Here is a 19,119-nt window from a genome sequence, read left to right as displayed (position 1 = left end):
AACTAACTTTTCTGCATCAGAAACTGATAGCATATTACGTAGCTTAGCAATGTTTCTAAGGTGGAAAAAGGCTGTTTTTGTAACATATGAAATATGATTTTCAAAAGACAGGTTACAATCGAGTATAACACCCAGGTCATTTACTGTAGAGGATAAAGTAACAGGACATCCTACGATGTCAAAGTTGTATTGTGAGAGGTTCTGTGGGCGGTTTTTTGAACCGATAAGTATTACCTCTGTCTTGTCTGGATTTAATAAAAGAAAATTACGCGTCATCCAATCTTTTATATCTTTAACACACTCTGTCAATTTGGATAATTTAGCGTTTTCATCCGGCCGTGATGAAATATATATTTGAGTGTCATCAGCATAACAATGGAAACTAATTCCATGTTTCCTTATAATATTTCCAAGTGGCATCATATATATTGAGAATAATAATAGAGGGCCCAACACAGATCCCTGCGGCACTCCTTAGTTTACTGGAGTTATGATCGATTTTTCTCCATTTAAATAGACAAAATGGTAGCGGTCAGATAAGTATGATCTAAACCAGCTTAATGCTTGTCCTTGAACACCAGTATAATTTTGTAGTCGATCTAAGAGTATTGTGTGATCTATAGTATCGAACGCAGCACTTAGATCAAGTAAAACTAGTATTGAGATACAGCCTTGGTCAGAAGCTAAAAGTAAATCATTTGTGATTTTAACGAGCGCAGTTTCAGTGCTATGATGCGGCCTGAATCCTGACTGAAACTTTTCATAGATATCATTTTCTTGCAAGAAAGAGCCCAGTTGAGCGGACACAACTTTTTTCTAGTATTTTAGACATAAATGGAAGATTTGAAATGGGTCTGTAATTTGCTAGATTATTATGATCTAATTGTGGTTTCTTAATGAGAGGTTTTATAACTGCTAGTTTAAATGTTCTTGGAACATGACCTAAAGATAAAGATGAGTTAATAATATTGAGGAGAGGCTCTTCCACTACAGGTAACACTTCTTTCAGTAGTTTAGTTGGTATAGGATCTAATAAACATGTTGTTGTTTTAGATGAAGTGATAAGTTTATTTAACTCTTTTTGTTCTATAGTTGTAAAGCACTGTAATTGTTCTTGCGGGGGGATAATTGAGGCTGAATTATAAGGTGCGATTGAGGATTGAACGTTTACAATTGTGGTTCTGATGTTTTCTATTTTCTCAGTGAAGAAGTTAATGAAATCATTACTACTAAACTGTAACGGGATATTTTGTGCGGGTGACGTCTGTTTATTTGTTAGTCTAGCCACGGTGTTAAATAAAAACCTAGGATTGTTTTGGTTATTTTCTATTAGTTTGCGGAGGTGCTCAGCCCTGGCTGCTTTTAGGGCCTTTTTATAACGTGACATACTGTCTTTCCACACGATTCTAAAGACCTCTAAATTAGTTTGTTTCCATTTACGCTCTAAATTACGGGTTTCTCTCTTTAGAACACGCGTAGTATTATTGTACCATGGTGCTTTAATTTTCTCTCTGACCTTTTTTAATTTAATGGGTGCAACAACATCCAATGTTCTAGAGAGAATGGTGCTCATAGTGCTAGTTAGTTCTTCTAGTTCATCTGTTTGTTTGGGTTCAGGCAGCAGCTGAGACAGATTAGATAAGCAATTTGAGAAATTATCTATGGTGGATGGAAGGATTGATCTGCCTGGTCGATAACGCGGCGCAGCATGACATATTACAGCAGTACGTAATATGCAAGTTACCAAGTAATGGTCAGTGACATCATCACTTTGTGGAATGATATCTATATCGGTTGGATCGGTTCCATATGATATAATTAAATCGAGTGTGTGATTAAGACGATGAGTTGGTCCGATGACGTTTTGCTTGACCCCAAAGGAATTTAATAAATCTATAAACGCAGCCCCTAACGCATCATTTGAATTATCTACGTGTATGTTAAAATCTCCAACAATTAATGCTTTATCTACATTGACCAATAGATCTGAGAGAAAATCTGCAAACTCTTTTAGGAAATCAGCGTAAGGCCCAGGCGGTCTATATACGGTAGCCAAGGCTAGAGATAATATGGATTTTTTTCTAACATCTAAGAGCGTAACATTTAGTACAAGTACTTCAAACGAAATAAACTTATAACCCGTTTTCTGAGTAACATTGAGAATATCTCTATAGATTGTTGCAACACCGCCGCCACGACCAATCAGACGGGGTTCATGCTTATAGGAGTATCCAGATGGAGTAGACTCATTTAGACCGAAATAATCATTTGGTTTAAGCCAGGTTTTAGTAAGGCAAAGTACATCGAAGCTATTATCTGTGACTATTTCATTTACAATAACTGCCTTAGGTGTTAGTGATCTAATGTTTAGAAGACCTAGCTTTAAAAATAGTTTTCGTTTACTAATAGCAACATTTTCTGTTTTAATAACAATTAGATTTTTCCTAGATCCTGCAGTAGAATTATATGTGTAACATTCCACGGCTGCTCCTACATGGAAGCACGTGTCTTTCCCTTGGAGCCAAGTTTCCTGTGTCAGAAAGCAGAAAAGAGGCTCTCTGAAAACATTCTGTAATATCCTTTTGATTTTCCTGAGAGATTCCTGAGTCTTTTACATAAAAATCAGTCTAAATCAGGCTTTTGTAGACAACCTAGGAAGTCGGGAAAGGTCTCGTTTTTTAAAGTTTCTTTACAAACTGTTCACACATTGCCAATAACAAAGCGATTAGTACATTGTAAAAAGGAATACGCTATATCTACTCAATAAAATTGTGGCAACAGATTACAAGCAATATTATTAATTAAATTTAACAAATTAGAATTGAGTAATAATTAATAAAATTAATTCCTTAAAAGTTAACCATTTAAAATGAGTAAAATTTACTAAAAAATTTTTTTTTGATGAATTAAGAACTCTTTTTTTTTTATTGCCAACATTGAAGACACCTGATGTTAACAAGCAGAATCAATGAAGGAGAAAACCATAATTGTAAGTCACCATTATGGTGATCAGTATGTGTTTTAGTTGGACTCTTGACCCTTATATCATTGACTTTAAATTTTGTTTGGCTGCTGTACATGAGTTATAACAGCCAAATGAACAAATAGAAAAGGTGATCTGATGGTGTTGGTTGTGTTTTAACATAATCATTATTTCACAATCATTTGAATGAATCACTGAGCCCAATTTCTGAGTTAGGTTTACTTTATTAATTATAGCAGCACTGTACTTTTCAGTAGCCTTTTCAGTGAAATCCAAATGATCAAATCAATAAAAAATAAATAAAAAAAACTTTAAAAAATGTGTTTTTTTTATGTAGGCACACACAGACATCAAGAATTAGCCTATGAATCTCAGCAATGGTGACAAACAGATCACCTCTGATCATAAGCTCATTATTTATTCATGCAGCAATGCATGATGGGAGCCATGAATGAGTTTTGATTGGTGGCACCCAGAATGCACTGCAATTGTCACCATTGTTGAGATTCACAGGCTGATTCTTTTCACTGTTTTTATTAATTTTGAGGAATACTGAATCTGATTTTGTTCAAGTGAGAGGAGTAAATGCATGCTCACTTTTAGTCTAGATCTACAATAACCACCATGTTCAAACACAGCGCACACAATGCCTCTAAACCTTACTCAAGATTTCTCTCAACATGGGGACAGTAGAGATGTTGGTCAATAAATGGGAAAACGGAGTAGCATTACTTATTTGGAAATAGTAACTTGTTGCTCATTTAAAAGTAATGTGTAACTTTACTAGTTACGTAAAAAAAAAGAAAGAAAGAATCAGATGTAGGCCTACTTGTAGTGTTGCCCCCAAAACGCCTCGGTTACGACTGTAACCTCGGTTCCCTGAAGAGGGAACGAGCGTTGCGTCGAGAATGACGCTATGGGGAACGCTTTGCGTGATGACGTCTTGAAGCACATGTAAAATCAGTCCAATGGTGTAGCGGGACGTCAGAGGCGGGTGACGTCACGTACCAGGAAGCTATAAAAGCCGGCCCGAAACAGAAAACGAAAGCTTCGTAAAAGTCTGAAGTCGAGCTGACAGGCATGAAGGAGATATGGCAAGGCGACGCAACGCTCGTTCCCTCTTCAGGGAACCGAGGTTACAGTCGTAACCGAGGCGTTCCCTTTCAAGGGAACTCCCGTTGCGTCGAGAATGACGCTATGGGGAACGTCTATACCAACGCCTCCATAGCTACAAATGTCTGTCCTGTGTGTAATCTAATAGAGCAGCACTAGGATGACAAAACATGAGACCCTGGAGCAGAGTCTAGATCCAAAGAGTAAAACCTGACGAAAGTGTGCGGTGAGGACCAGCCTGCCGCATCACAGACATCCTGTAGTGAAACTCCTGAAATAAGGGCCTTAGAGGCCGCCATACTCCTTGTAGAGTGCGACCGGACAGCCAAAGGAGAAGGCTGCCCAGCCGCCTCATAAGCAAGTGAGATAGCCTCGACCACCCACTTGCTCATCCTCTGCTTAGACACTGGACCTCCTTTGTTAGGGGACCCAAAGCACACAAATAATTGATCACTTTTTCGCCACAGGGCAGCTCTGTGGACATATGCGTCTAACGCCCGCACAGGGCAAAGCAAATTATTAGCCTCCTGGTCCGCATTTTGAAAGGGAGGAGGACAGAAGGCCTGCAGAACAATAGGTCTGACCACATTAGTGGGGACCTTGGGGATATAGCCCGGTCTCGGATGAAGAAATGCTTTGATCATACCCGGAGCAAACTCCAAGCATGACGGAGCAACCGACAACGCTTGGAGATCCCCAATTCTCTTGAGAGAGGAAATAGCAAGAAGGAAAAGAGCTTTCAGCGTTAAAAACTTCTCAGGAACCTCCTCAATAGGCTCAAAGGGGGCCAGGGACAAGCCTTGTAATGCAATGGACAAGTCCCATGGTGGCACCCTAGAGCGAACTGCAGGCCTCAGCCTCCAAGTGCCACGAAGGAAACGAGATATCAAAGGGTCTTTCCCCACAGACATTCCACCCAAAGGAATGTGGTAAGCACCTATGGCCGCCACAAAAACCTTTAAAGTGGACGGGGTCAGACCTGCAGTGAACCGGTCCTGCAGGAACTCCAGCACTGTACCAATTGGGCAGTTAACTGGGTCCAACCGACGGTCACTACACCAAGAAGTGAAGACTCTCCACTTCAGGGCATAAAGTTTCCTCGTGGAGGGAGCTCTGGACTGTAGAATGGTCTCAACAACCTCAGTTGAGAGACCTGACTCTATGAGCTGGGCCCCCTCAGAGGCCAAGCCCACAGGTTCCACAGTTCTGGGCGGGGGTGAAATATTGAGCCCCCTGCCTGGGACAGAAGGTCTCTCCTGACGGGTAACTCCAGAGGATGCCCGTCGAGGAGGGAGACCAGATCGGGAAACCATACTCTGCCCGGCCAGCGCAGGGCTATAAGAAGCAGGCAAACCCGGTCCCTGCGAACTCTCTCCAGAACTCCCGGGAGCAGAGCAACTGGGGGAAAGGCGTACAGACGTAGCCTCGGCCACGTCTGAACCATAGCATCCAGTCCCAGAGGAGCTGGATGCGTGAGGGAGAACCAAAGTGGACAGTGAGACGTCTCTCGACACGCAAACAGATCCACTTGTGCTTGGCCGAACTCCCTCCATATCAGCTCCACCACCTCGGGGTGGAGCCTCCATTCCCCGGGCCTCGGCCCCTGCCTCGACAGAGTGTCTGCTCCTATATTCTGGACCCCGGGGATGTAAGCTGCCCTGAGTGACAGTAACTTCCCCTGGGACCACAAGAGGATATGGCGTGCCAAGTTGGATAACGGGCGCGAGCGCAAACCCCCTTGGTGGTTGATATAGGCGACTACCGACGTGTTGTCCGTGTGTACTAACACATGGTGTCCCCTGAGATCTGTGATAAAGCTCCTCAGAGCCCGGAAGACAGCTAACATCTCTAGGCGATTGATATGCCAGGAACGATGATGGTCTTCCCACAGACCTTGAGATGAGCGACCCTCCAGGATCGCTCCCCAACCCGTGAGGGAAGCATCCGTCGTTAGCAGTTTGCGACGACAAGGAGCTCCCAACACTGGGCCCTGGGACAGGAACCAAGGTTTCTTCCACATAACCAGGGCACGTAAGCATCGCCGCGTGACCCTGATTGTGCGAAATGGGTTGCCCCTCGGGGAAAACCCCCTGGTCCTGAGCCACCACTGCAGGGGCCTCATGTGCAGTAGTCCAAAAGGTATCACGTTGGAAGCTGCTGCCATGAGACCCAACAGTCTCTGGAACTGTTTGACAGTGAGTAGCTGGCCTAGCTTTACACCTTTCACAGCTGCAAGGATGGACTCTATACGTGGCGGTGACAGGCGCGCCTGCATCGACACTGAGTCCCAAACCACGCCTAAAAAAGTGGTCCTCTGGAGTGGAGAAAGCACACTCTTCTTGGCGTTCAGCCGTAACCCCAACTCTTTCATGTGGGCGAGAACAACATCTCGATGTTGAACCGCCAACTGATGCGAATGAGCTAAAATCAACCAATCGTCGATGTAGTTCATGATGCGAATACCCTGGAGGCGCAGCGGCGCCAGAGCTGCATCCATGCATTTGGTGAAAGTGCGGGGTGATAAAGCTAGGCCGAATGGAAGAACCCGATATTGGTATGCTTTGCCCCCGAAAGCAAACCTCAGGAACTTCCAATGACACGGACGGATGGAAATATGGAAATATGCGTCCTTGAGGTCTATCGTGACAAACCAGTCCTCGGACCTGATCTGTGGCACGATCTGTCTCAATGTTAACATTTTGAACTTGAGCTGCATGACTGACTCGTTCAGAACTCGAAGATCTAAAATGGGACGCAATCCCCCGTCCTTCTTTGGAACTATGAAGTACCGGCTGTAAAACCCGGCTTCCCTGTCGGAGGGAGGTACATATTCTATGGCCCCTTTCTCTAACAGAGTGTTTACTTCCTGTTCCATAACCAGAACCTGCTCGGGGCCCACCACTGTGGGCAGGACCCCCATAAACCGAGGTGGGCGTTTCTTGAATTGTATCTGATACCCTTTTTCTACGGTCTGCAGGACCCAACGAGAAACATTTGACAGTAGCTTCCACGCTGTCAAAGATTCTACTAGAGGTACCAGCCTCTCGAGACTGGTTTCTGGATTTTGTTGTTGTCGAGTAGTCAATTCGTCGCCCTGTAACGGCGCACCGGCAGGGAACGACCGAACAGACTGCTCTAACACCCTCCTCGGAGGGGGCGGGCATCCCGAGGCCACTACGTTTCCGGGTGGTCCTTGAGATATGTGCTCGCCGGAGACCGCTGCGCCCTGTAACACCTGAGGCGGCAGGGTTGGCAGAACGGTCCCCTGAGGGTACCGAAGAGAGACGGGCACCGTAAAAAGAGGTGTTAACCGCTCTGCTTCGGGGGGGACTACCCTCATTAGTCCTGAGCCCTCGGACGTCAGGATTTCTTCCCAGCAGCCTTCTTGGCAGTAATAACGGTCCGCAGATCCGCTCTACCCCTCGAAGACTGCTGGGTTTGAGCGCGCCCTCCGTGTCCCCGAGATTTTTGTGGGGGAGCACGGGAGGACACACTCTGCTTTTGAGTGGCACGATGATCAGCGCTCTTTTTAGAGGAGTGAGGCTGCTCCCGCTCAGCAGCCTCAATGAAAGAACGGCGGGGGAGAAGTTTCTGGAGTGCAGCAGCCTGTTTTGAAGCTTCTTGCGATTTAGCTACCGCACTGTTCACTGCATCTCCAAATAGCCCAACAGTAGAAACCGGCGCATCTAAAAGAACATGTTTTTCTCTATCTTTGATGTCACTCAGATTGAGCCACAGATGCCTCTCAGTGGCCACCAGGGCTGCCATAGACCGCCCGACTGATTTAGCGGTCTCCTTGGTGGCCCTGAGAGACAAATCTGTGGCTCTACGCAGTTCAGCTACTGTGTCAGGACCAATACCCCCGCCCTCCTCTAAATCACCCAGTAATTCTGCCTGATAAGCCTGCATAAGGGACATCGTATGCAGACACGCTGCAGCTTGACCAGCGGCTGCATATGATTTATGAATCAGGGAAGATGTAAACTTTACTGGTTTAGTGGGGAGTGTAGGAGTCTTCAAGGAAGATGCCGTTGCTGGAGAGAGATAGTTCGCCAACGTCTCCTCCACCTTCGGCATCTCCCCATAACCATGCTCTTTATATTTATAGATGGAAGAGTAATGGGATGTTTGTGGTGTGTATACTCTGTATGACATTGGTTTTCCCCACGATCTCGACACCTCGGTGTGGAGATCGGGGAAAAACGGAAGACTCCTGCGCTGAGGCTGTGCACGAGATGGCAGGAAGCGTTCGTCGAGTTTGCTTTTCGAACGAACGTCCTGCCTATCCTCTGGCCACTCAATAGAAAGTCTGTCAACTGCTCTAGTAACTACATCAAGCAGCTCTTCAAATGCATGAGACTGAGGTGGCGAATCCTCAGACTCAGCTTCAATACTTACAACATCCAACTCCTCAGAGCTGGATAGTTGTAGTATTGGTGCCTCTATCGGGGGGGAAGAAACCGCAGCGCGTGCTTCCACACCCTGATGAGAGGCACTGGATCTGTCAGTAAGAGGCTGAGATAAGGCAGAGCCCGTCTCAACATCCACTGACAGATCCATTTGCGAACCCCAGGTCTGAGATCGCCGCCGAGCCTCAGCCGCGGCGGGACCCGAGCCCTGGGGAACGTGGTCGGGATTGAACCGAGCCAACCGGGATCGGAGCGTCCGCAATGGAAGCGCACAGCAATGCACACAGTCACCACCCTCGAGTGCTGACTGGGCATGCTCCTCTCCCAAACAAACAACACAAAGAGTGTGTGTGTCACCTCCCGTTAAATAACGCGGGCAGGGATGGACACACACTCGATACTGCTGCTTGCTCGCCATATCTGAATAAATATATATATATATAGACAGACAACACCAAATAACAAGGACAGATTTCAACACAGAGCGCGACTGAAGACTCAGAAAGCTTCCTGGTACGTGACGTCACCCGCCTCTGACGTCCCGCTACACCATTGGACTGATTTTACATGTGCTTCAAGACGTCATCACGCAAAGCGTTCCCCATAGCGTCATTCTCGACGCAACGGGAGTTCCCTTGAAAGGGAACCAATAAGAACAAATCAAAAGATTCAAATGAACATTGCAACTGGCTGGGAAAATGCTGTTTCACACTCACAATATTCATTATGATTAATCCTTGCTGGTAGATAAGATCTGCTACCTTTTATTATTATTATTATTATTTTAACATGATAGTACATTCTGATAAAAAAAAGATGATTAATTTTCACTCCAAACATTTTTTTATGTTATCAAAATGAGTAAAAAACTATATTTTTATTATTAATGTATTTTTTAAATGTATTATTTTAGTTGCATGCACTATAATACAGTTCTCAATTTCCATCTACATTTTCTGCACGATTTTCAGTAATTCATTAAAGATGTGACACAAGAGATGCAGCACCGGAGAAGTCTTTTTTTTTTCTTTTTTTTTTACTATAGTGAAAACCAGTTATTAATTAGCCATGCTACAGCTCACTTGAATTTGTTTTAGATCATTAGATATGACATTGTGGTGCACTGGAAACCGATCTGATAAAGAGACCAGAAACTCTTTCCATTAAGTGTGGAAATGTAAAAAAAAAAAAAAAAAAAAAAACGTCCCAAAATACTACCCGTCCTAAATAGTATGCAAAATTTGTATCATAAGAGTATCATGTGTTAACAACAATAAGTCAGATAGTCTTCAATGTTTCAACCTCATGAAATTGAGGAACATCCTGTCTAAATGCATTGCACACACAAAATACAATTGTTCTTCCTCACATTTGTTTCCTGAGCTCCCGTAAAGTTAATCAAGAGGTTTACTTCTACCTTACTTCTGCAGTTTGAGAACAATATCACAAGTCGACATTTTATATCCATTATGAATTTTATTTTTGATTTGGAGTACAGTGATTAATAATGAAGACAAACAGTACTTCAAATGGCTGACAGCCCCTGGTCTACTTCTAAAAAAAACACAACAATATATAAAACGTACTCGGTTACTGACGTAACCTCGGTTCTCTCTAGAAAAGGGAACGAGTACTGCGTAATATCTTACGCTATCTCTTTTCCGCGAGATATTGAAGGCAAAAATTATCCTTAATTTTGAAATAATGTAAAACGCGTTGCGGCAGCATGCAGGCATAGGCAAGACGGCTCCCGTGCCTATTGGCTGTCCTGCGGCAACTGCAGCAGCCTATCGAGAGAGGCCCCTGTGATGCCAGATCCAATGGGGGCACTTTGCGCCCACTACGTCACGTCCCGCCTAAACTCACGTGGCCTGGGCCTTATAAATATGGCTCGATGGGCTGGTTTCACTGGTTTTTCATCGCCGAAGCGAACCAGAGCGTGTTGCAGGCACGGCAAAGATACACAGTACTCGTTCCCTCTTCTAGAGAGAACCGAGGTTACGTTAGTAACCGAGTACGTTCTCTTATGAGAGGTTCTCTCGTACTGCGTAATATCTTACGCTATGGGGAACACAATGTAAAACGCCGTGCAAGTCCCAAGGGCAAGTGCCCGGGGCTCATATAGTACGTGGTCATCAGGGACTCGCAGAGAGTCCAGGAAGAGGGGCTAGAATAGCATCCTTCCTAATAAATAGAATTCTATAAGGAGCAATTATATTGATAGGAATCTAGGTTGCTAGTTCTCCTTTCGCCGGTGAGTGACGCGTGAATGGGTGCAAGGGCAGGGGTAGCTTTCTTGTAACGTAAAGAAAAAACTAACTCCGTGACCATCCGCTCCTGACATCCCCTGTGAACGGCGCAGTTTGCGCGGCTGGAACAGAGAGAGAGCAGGTATCATCCCCCACAGACGCGGCTTCTTGGCTGATATCCACCACGGAAGCGGCGGCAGACGGCGGCCACTGTCCATCAGGAAGAGACTCTAGCAAAGCAAGTGAAGCAGGCGGGCGAACCGGCGAGCTTTGCGGATTGGGGGAGGTTCCGGGACCCGTTGAGCACGGCGCTTGTCTCGGAGAAGGATGCCAGGCGAGTCCTCAGAGTCACCGTAGGCAGTAGCTCACAGTGAGGGCAGCCGCCACCAGCGAGTGCGAGAGCTGCGTGATCCTCACCCAGGAAAGGGGCGTCTTGAAAAAGACGCCCGGCTCTTTTAGTGTAATGAGAGTGTGCGTCGCGGCGGCGAACACACACACACACACACACAAAACACAGTTGCAGAGAAAAGGATATAACGCCGGATAGCGCAGCAGGAACGGCGACTGAAGGCGGCGCGGCCAGTGGCTTCAGGTGCAGTGGCTCGTCCCGCTGAAGAGCTTTCTCAGACAGCGGCAGCTTCTTCCTCTCGGGATCCAGCGATGCGTGAGCTCCGTTGAAGAGATGAAAAATCAGTGAAACCAGCCCATCGAGACATATTTATAAGGCCCAGGCCACGTGAGTTTAGGCGGGACGTGACGTATTGGATCTGGCGTCACGGGGGCCTCTCTCGATAGGCTGCTGCAGTTGCTGCAGGACAGCCAATAGGCACGGGAGCCATCTTGCCTATGCCTGCATGCTGCCGCAACGCGTTTTACATTATTTCAAAATTAAGGATAATTATTGGCTTCAATATCTCGCGGAAAAGAGATTTCCCCATAGCGTAAGATATTACGCAGTACGAGAGAACCTCTCGTAAGAGAACCTGTCATGTTTAAATGCCTCATAACTGTTTAATGTCAGCCCAAGTATTCAAACATATTTGTGTTTTATATATTGCATGCAAGTGTTAATTTTGACACTATGCGTCATCTTTTAACAGTTTTTTTGTCATCTAACACTGTGGTTGGAGCTGATGAGCTGAATAAGAGATCTTGCTACGATGGGTGTGAAGTTTTACGGCATCCATCAAAAGGATGTGAAATTGCCTTAGTTTTTTCTCTGCACTCTATTTCAAGAAAGACTAAAACCTGAAACAAATTTATCTAGGGGAAAAAATGCTTCGAATGACTTCAGTGCAATGCAAGCATATAGATTTAATATGAAAAAAATATGTATACACTGCATTCATTAATGCAGTTAAGGTCATGTGACCTGTATTAGCATTGCATATGCAAAATATTTCACATACTTAACTTGCATTTGTATATAGTGTTACCTACATAGAAAATTGTTTCAGGGTTTTACAAAAGTGGACATTGCCTTATACAGAGCTTTTGGACCTCGCTTTTTTCCTCACACCAAAGTCAGCACTGGTGCTTGCCAGATGAAGTGCTTACATGATGGTAACAAGAAGTTATGATTTTAGACATTAGTCTCCACCCACTGAAAAAAACAAAACAATAAATACTCTGCTTCTTCTGCAGACACTCACACTCACTGATTTGGAAATAGTAACTTGTTGCTCATTTAAAAGTAATGTGTAACTTTACTAGTTACGTGAAAAAAAAAAGAAAGAAAGAATCAGATGTAGGCCTACTTGTAGTGTTGCCCCCAAAACCAATAAGAACAAATCAAAAGATTCAAATGAACATTGCAACTGGCTGGGAAAATGCTGTTTCACACTCACAATATTCATTATGATTAATTCTTGCTGATAAGATCTGCTACATTTTATTATTATTATTATTATTATTATTATTTTAACATTATAGTACATTCTGATAAAAAAAAAGATGTTTCATTTTCACTCCAAACATTTTTTTTATGTTATCAAAATGAGTAAAAAAATATATGTTTATTATTAATATATTTTTTAAATGTATTATTTTAGTTGCATGCACTATAATACGTTCTCAATTTCCATCTACATTTTCTGCACAATTTTCAGTAATTCATTAAAGATGTGACACAAGAGATGCAGCACCGGAGAAGTAAATAAGAAGTAAATAAATATATTAAAGTCTTTTTTTTTCGTTTTAACTATAGTGAAAACCAGTTATTAATTAGCCATGCTACATCTCACTTGAATTTGTTTTAGATCATTAGATATGACATTGTGGTGCACTGGAAACCGATCTGATAAAGAGACCAGAAACTCTTTCCATTAAGTGTGGAAATGTAAAAAAAAAAAAAAAAAAACACCTTCCCAAAATACTACCTGTCCTAAATAGTATGCAAAATTTGTATCATAAAAGTTTCATGTGTTAACAACAATAAGTCAAATAGTCTTCAATGTTTCAACCTCATGAAATTGAGGAACATCCTGTCTAAATGCATTGCACACACAAAATACAATTGTTCTTCCTCACATTTGTTTCCTGAGCTCCCGTAAAGTTAATCAAGAGGTTTACTTCTACCTCACTTCTGCAGTTTGAGAACAATATCACAAGTCGACATTTTATAGCCATTATGAATTTTATTTTTGATTTGGAGTACACTGATTAATAATGAAGACAAACAGTACTTCAAATGGCTGACAGCCCCTGGTCTACTTCTAAAAAAACACAACAATATATAAAACGTACTCGGTTACTAACGTAACCTCGGTTCTCTCTAGAAAAGGTTCTCTTGTACTGCGTAATATCTTACGCTATGGGGAAATCTCTTTTCCGCGAGATATTGAAGCCAAAAATTATCCTTAATTTTGAAATAATGTAAAACGCATTGCGGCAGCATGCAGGCATAGGCAAGACGGCTCCCGTGCCTATTGGCTGTCCTGCGGCAACTGCAGCAGCCTATCGAGAGAGGCCCCCGTGATGCCAGATCCAATGGGGGCGTTTTGCGCCCACTACGTCACGTCCCGCCTAAACTCATGTGGCCTGGGCCTTATAAATATGGCTCGATGGGCTGGTTTCACTGGTTTTTCATCGCCGAAGCGAACCAGAGCGTGTTGCAGGCACGGCAAAGATACGCAGTACTCGTTCCCTCTTCTAGAGAGAACCGAGGTTACGTTAGTAACCGAGTACGTTCTCTTATGAGAGTTTCTCTCGTACTGCGTAATATCTTAAGCTATGGGGAACACAATGTAAAACGCCGTGCAAGTCCCAAGGGCAAGTGCCCGGGGCTCATATAGTACGTGGTCATCAGGGACTCGCAGAGAGTCCAGGAAGAGGGGCTAGAATAGCATCATTCCTAATAAATAGCGTCCTATAAGGAGCAATTATATTGATAGGAATCTAGGTTGCTAGTTCTCCTTTCGCCGGTGAGTGACACGTGAATGGGTGCAAGGGCAGGGGTAGCTTTCTTGTAACGTAAAGAAAAAACTAACCCCGTGACCATCCGCTCCTGACATCCCCTGTGTACGGCACAGTTTGCGCGGCTGGAACAGAGAGAGAGCAGGTATCATCCCCCACAGACGCGGCTTCTTGGCTGATATCCACCACGGAAGCAGCGGCAGACGGCGGCCACTGTCCATCAGGAAGAGACTCTAGTGAAGCAGGTGAAGCAGGCGAGCGAACCGGCGAGCTTTGCGGGTTGGGGGAGGTTCCGGGACCCGTTGAGCACGGCTTTTTACGGCGCGGTACCGCGGCGGGCGGAGGTGCAGTCTCGGAGAAGAATGCCAGGCGAGTCCTCAGAGTCACTGTAGGCAGTAGCTCACAGTGAGGGCAGCCGCCGCCAGCGAGCGCGAGAGCTGCGTGATCCTCACCCAGGAAACCCTTTCCTGGGTGAGGATCACGCAGCTCTCGCACTCGCTGACGGCTCTTTTAGTGTAATGAGAGTGTGCGTCGTGGCGGCAAACACACACACACACACACACACACACACACACAAAACACAGTAGCAGAGAAAAGGATATAACGCCGGATAGTGCAGCAGGAACGGCGACTGAAGGCGGCGCGGCCAGCGGCTTCAGGTGCAGTGGCTCGTCCCGCTGAAGAGCTTTCTCAGACAGCGCGGCTTCTTCCTCTCGGGATCCAGCGATGCGTGAGCTCCGCTGAAGAGATGAAAAATCAGTGAAACCAGCCCATCGAGCCATATTTATAAGGCCCAGGCCGGGACGTGACGTAGTGGGCGCAAAGCGCCCCCATTGGATCTGGCGTCACGGGGGCCTCTCTCGATAGGCTGCTGCAGTTGCCGCAGGACAGCCAATAGGCACGGGAGCCATCTTGCCTATGCCTGCATGCTGCCGCAACGCGTTTTACATTATTTCAAAATTAAGGATAATTATTGGCTTCAATATCTCGCGGAAAAGAGATTTCCCCATAGCGTAAGATATTACGCAGTACGAGAGAACCTCTCGTAAGAGAACCTGTCATGTTTAAATGCCTCATAACTGTTTAATGTCGGCCGAAGTATTCAAACATATTTGTGTTTTATATATTGCATGCAAGTGTTAATTTTGACACTATGCATCATCTTTTAACAGTTTTTTTGTCATCTAACACTGTGGTTGGAGCTGATGAGCTGAATAAGAGATCTTGCTACAATGGGTGTGAAGTTTTACAGCATCCATCAAAAGGATGTGAAATTGCCTTAGTTTTTTCTCTGCACTCTATTTCAAGAAAGACTAAAACCTGAAACAAATTTATCTAGGGGAAAAAATGCTTCGAATGACTTCAGTGCAATGCAAGCATATAGATTTAATATGAAAAAAATATGTATACACTGCATTCATCAATGCAGTTAAGGTCATGTGACCTGTATTAGCATTGCATATGCAAAATATTTCACATACTTAACTTGCATTTGTATATAGTGTTACCTACATAGAAAATTGTTTCAGGGTTTTACAAAAGTGGACATTGCCTTATACAGAGCTTTTGGACCTCGCTTTTTTCCTCACACCAATGTCAGCACTGGTGCTTGCCAGATGAAGTGCTTACATGATGGTAACAAGAAGTTATGATTTTAGACATTAGTCTCCACCCACTGAAAAAAACAAAACAATAAATACTCTGCTTCTTCTGCAGACACTCACTGATCGTCTTCGTCATTATGACCATCATCATCATCTCTCTGCTCCTGCTGGCCTCTCTGCTGCCACACCTGACCTTCACTGGTGAGATTGATTATATTACAGTAAATTATGATGATTTTTAAGGATGTTTGATTCGTATGTGCTGAATAAGTTGACTGACAGCACTCTCTCTCTCAGCTCATGATAATGTGGGTATAGTGAACGGCACATAAGCCAAACCCCACTCTCTAAAAAGTTTAACTTTTTATTTTATTTTGGTGAAACATTTTTACACTCAATTTTTTTTGGTGAAACATTTTTACACTCATTTTTTTTTTTTTTTTTTTTTTTTTTTTTAAAGCTGTTGAATCAATTAAATATACTGTATGAATTTAGTAAATGCAAGTAAAAAAATTAAGTAGGCTAAATCTGAGTAACTGCATCTGGTAGCCTACATTAACATAAAATTGAGTAGTAATAATTTAAAAAAACAATATTTATGAGTAATTTTAACTGTTTTATTTATGAGTAATATTAACTTTTTTTATTTCCTCTAAACCTTTGTAAAATAGTATTCCATACAACCACCAGTATACATGACATTGGCCTTTATTGTCGATGAGTACAGCAATACAGCATATTTTACACTGTTTTAACATGAAGCCAATACAATATTGCCTACATTTAAACTCATTTAACAAACATTTCATAAGTAAAAATGAAACATTTAAACATTTAGGTAGCCTAATTCAAGTGTAATCAACCAGTCAGTTATCCAATTTCCACCGGATCAGCGCTGGTTCTTGTGCCGGAGATGGACTCGCGCTCTGCGGGTGAACTTCGAACTTCATACCACCGTCCTGCGTTTCACTCACAGCCAAAAGATACTGTGAGCGACTGACTCCATAACCGGCCAATGAACAAACAGTGCACATTTCTGAGGACATTTTATTATCCAAATTAATTATATTCATTATCATTAGGAATAAAGTCGTGTGTTTTATGCAAGTCGTTTCAATCATGCGAAAAGACAGGCGCGACTCTCGTTTAGGTGTCACATTACGCCTCTGTATGTTGTTTTGCATTAAATAAAATAATTTAAAGCACAATAATGATTTTATAGATAAAATAAAACATTCACAAACCTGAATTTCACAGAGGAAATGCACCAATTCTGCAATGCTGAGAAGAGAAGAACTGTTCTGGAGGGACTGGAGAGAGTTCAAACAACCCGTGCTCACTCAACCGTTGGGTTGTCGTCGCGTCAGAGGGCGGGGAAGGGGTGCATTATTTTAATTGAGTGTTGAGTGTTAAATATATTAATAATATTGATTTGAATTAAGTAATATTTTTGTTTCTTGAAACAGATGTTTAATTCTCCATTATCAAATATTTTGATAGAAATTTCACAAATATATTAAGTGTGTTATATAGACATAATTTATTTAAAATAAATTATTTTGGTGAAAATTGTTTTAATATAACTGTAAATTTTAGATAAAATTAACTGTTGGATTTTTAGTCAATTATTTTGGTATGTTTAACTCAATCAAGTAAACGATATTCAGAGATTTTATTAAGTTAATAAAGTTAAATATTACTGTAATATTTACTAAGCCACAGAATTATTTTTTAGGGTGTACTCCACAGAAGACAAACCCCACTCCAGACCCTACATGGTTTCTCTTCAGAAGAACAGGGAACATATCTGCGGTGGATTCCTCATTTCTGATGAGTTTGTCTTGACTGCTGCACATTGCTGGGATGGGTAAAAGCTTGTTTAGAAATCACTTTTGAATGACACAACAACTGCAGTGCAACCATACAGTGTGCTGAATGACATAAATTACTATCATGACTTTCTCTTTCAACAGATTAGAGATTCTGACGGTTGTTGTTGGTGCTCATGACTTAAGGAAGATCAAGAGTTCTGATCGCTTCAACGTGAAGTCTTACATCCCGCATCCAGACTTTGGAAACAATCGTAATGACATCATGCTTTTGAGGGTAACAAACTGTAATACTTTTAGTTGTTCAAATTGAATCTGATCAAGAAACAGTGGCACAAAACTAACACACACTGTGTTTGAATTTCTTTAGCAATCAGGGCTTTTGTACTAACCATACAAACATCAGTATAAACAACTGCAGTCCAGTCTTAATAAAGATGACTAAATCTTATTAATAATGGCTGTGTTTTTGAATTACAGCTACAGGAAAAAGTTGAAGCAAACAACAATGTTAAAAGGATCTCATTACCAATGAAAGGCGAAGACGTGGGAACAAATTCTCTCTGTAGTGTTGCCGGCTGGGGAATAATGAAGACTGATGGCCCAAAGAGTGATCGCCTAATGGAAGCAAATGTGTATTTAATGAATAACATAGAATGTAGCTATAGATGGGGAGAGTTATACTCACTCTCAAATATGATGTGCACACAAGGCCGTGGTGGTGGATCCTGCCTTGTACGTACCAAAAAAAAAAAAGATTCACATACTTTGATTATGTTATGTCAATTAATGAGTTTAAACTGACACGGTATATTTAATTTTTAGTGACGTGTTGATCTGTTTCTTCACAGTTTGATTCAGGAGGTCCTTTGGTTCATGGAAACACTGCAGTTGGTGTCACATCGTTTGGATATAAAGACCAGTGCAATTCACCTCAATATCCTAATGTGTATACTAAGATTTCACCATATCTCGATTGGATCGGCAAAATAATTAGAAATGTGAAGTGAGTTAAGTTACTGAATGCTTCCGTAACTTCTTTCAATAAAGTATCACATGACAAGCATCAATCATTCCAAGTGTCTTCATTGTCACAACCATATAAAGTTACAATATTACATGGGGGCACAAAAGACCTTTTACATTAGTTCACTTGGTGGCCATCTTGGTTACACCCCAAAATTCCAGTCATGCAAGTATGGCTCATATCTATTTGAATGGGGAAAGTCTGAAAACATATATATATATAGGATTATAATATAATTGAATATATTAATATATAATTATATATATATATATATATATATATATATATATATATATATATATATATATATATATATATATTAATATAATTTTAATATATATTTAATATATATTGTAGTCTTTGAGCTTAAGAAGCTTAATTTATTATACCATATTTGCCTGATTTTATCCCTGACCAACAGTTTTGAAGTTTTCAGACTTTCCCCATTCAAATAGATATGAGCCATACTTGCATGACTGGAATTTTGGGGT

At 42.5% G+C, this 19,119-nt stretch overlaps 1 protein-coding gene across 1 annotated transcript; it reads left to right on the top strand.

Moving 5' to 3' along the window:
• Nucleotides 1-15,909: 15,909 nt before the first annotated feature.
• On the top strand, nt 15,910-18,611 carry LOC311085867 (granzyme B(G,H)-like; the record flags this gene model as incomplete). Its single annotated transcript, XM_084118484.1, has 6 exons — nt 15,910-15,973; nt 17,030-17,153; nt 17,508-17,639; nt 17,746-17,878; nt 18,082-18,336; nt 18,453-18,611. The coding sequence occupies 6 exons, from the start codon at nt 15,910-15,912 to the stop codon at nt 18,609-18,611; spliced, it is 867 nt and encodes a 288-aa protein (XP_083974610.1).
• Nucleotides 18,612-19,119: the final 508 nt, after the last annotated feature.

Source organism: Abramis brama, assembly GCF_963993115.1.
Source record: "Abramis brama genome assembly, chromosome: 6".
Lineage (NCBI taxonomy): Eukaryota > Metazoa > Chordata > Actinopteri > Cypriniformes > Leuciscidae > Abramis > Abramis brama.
The sequence above is the reverse complement of the archived record's forward strand: the minus strand, read 5'-3'. Positions and strand labels throughout refer to the sequence as shown.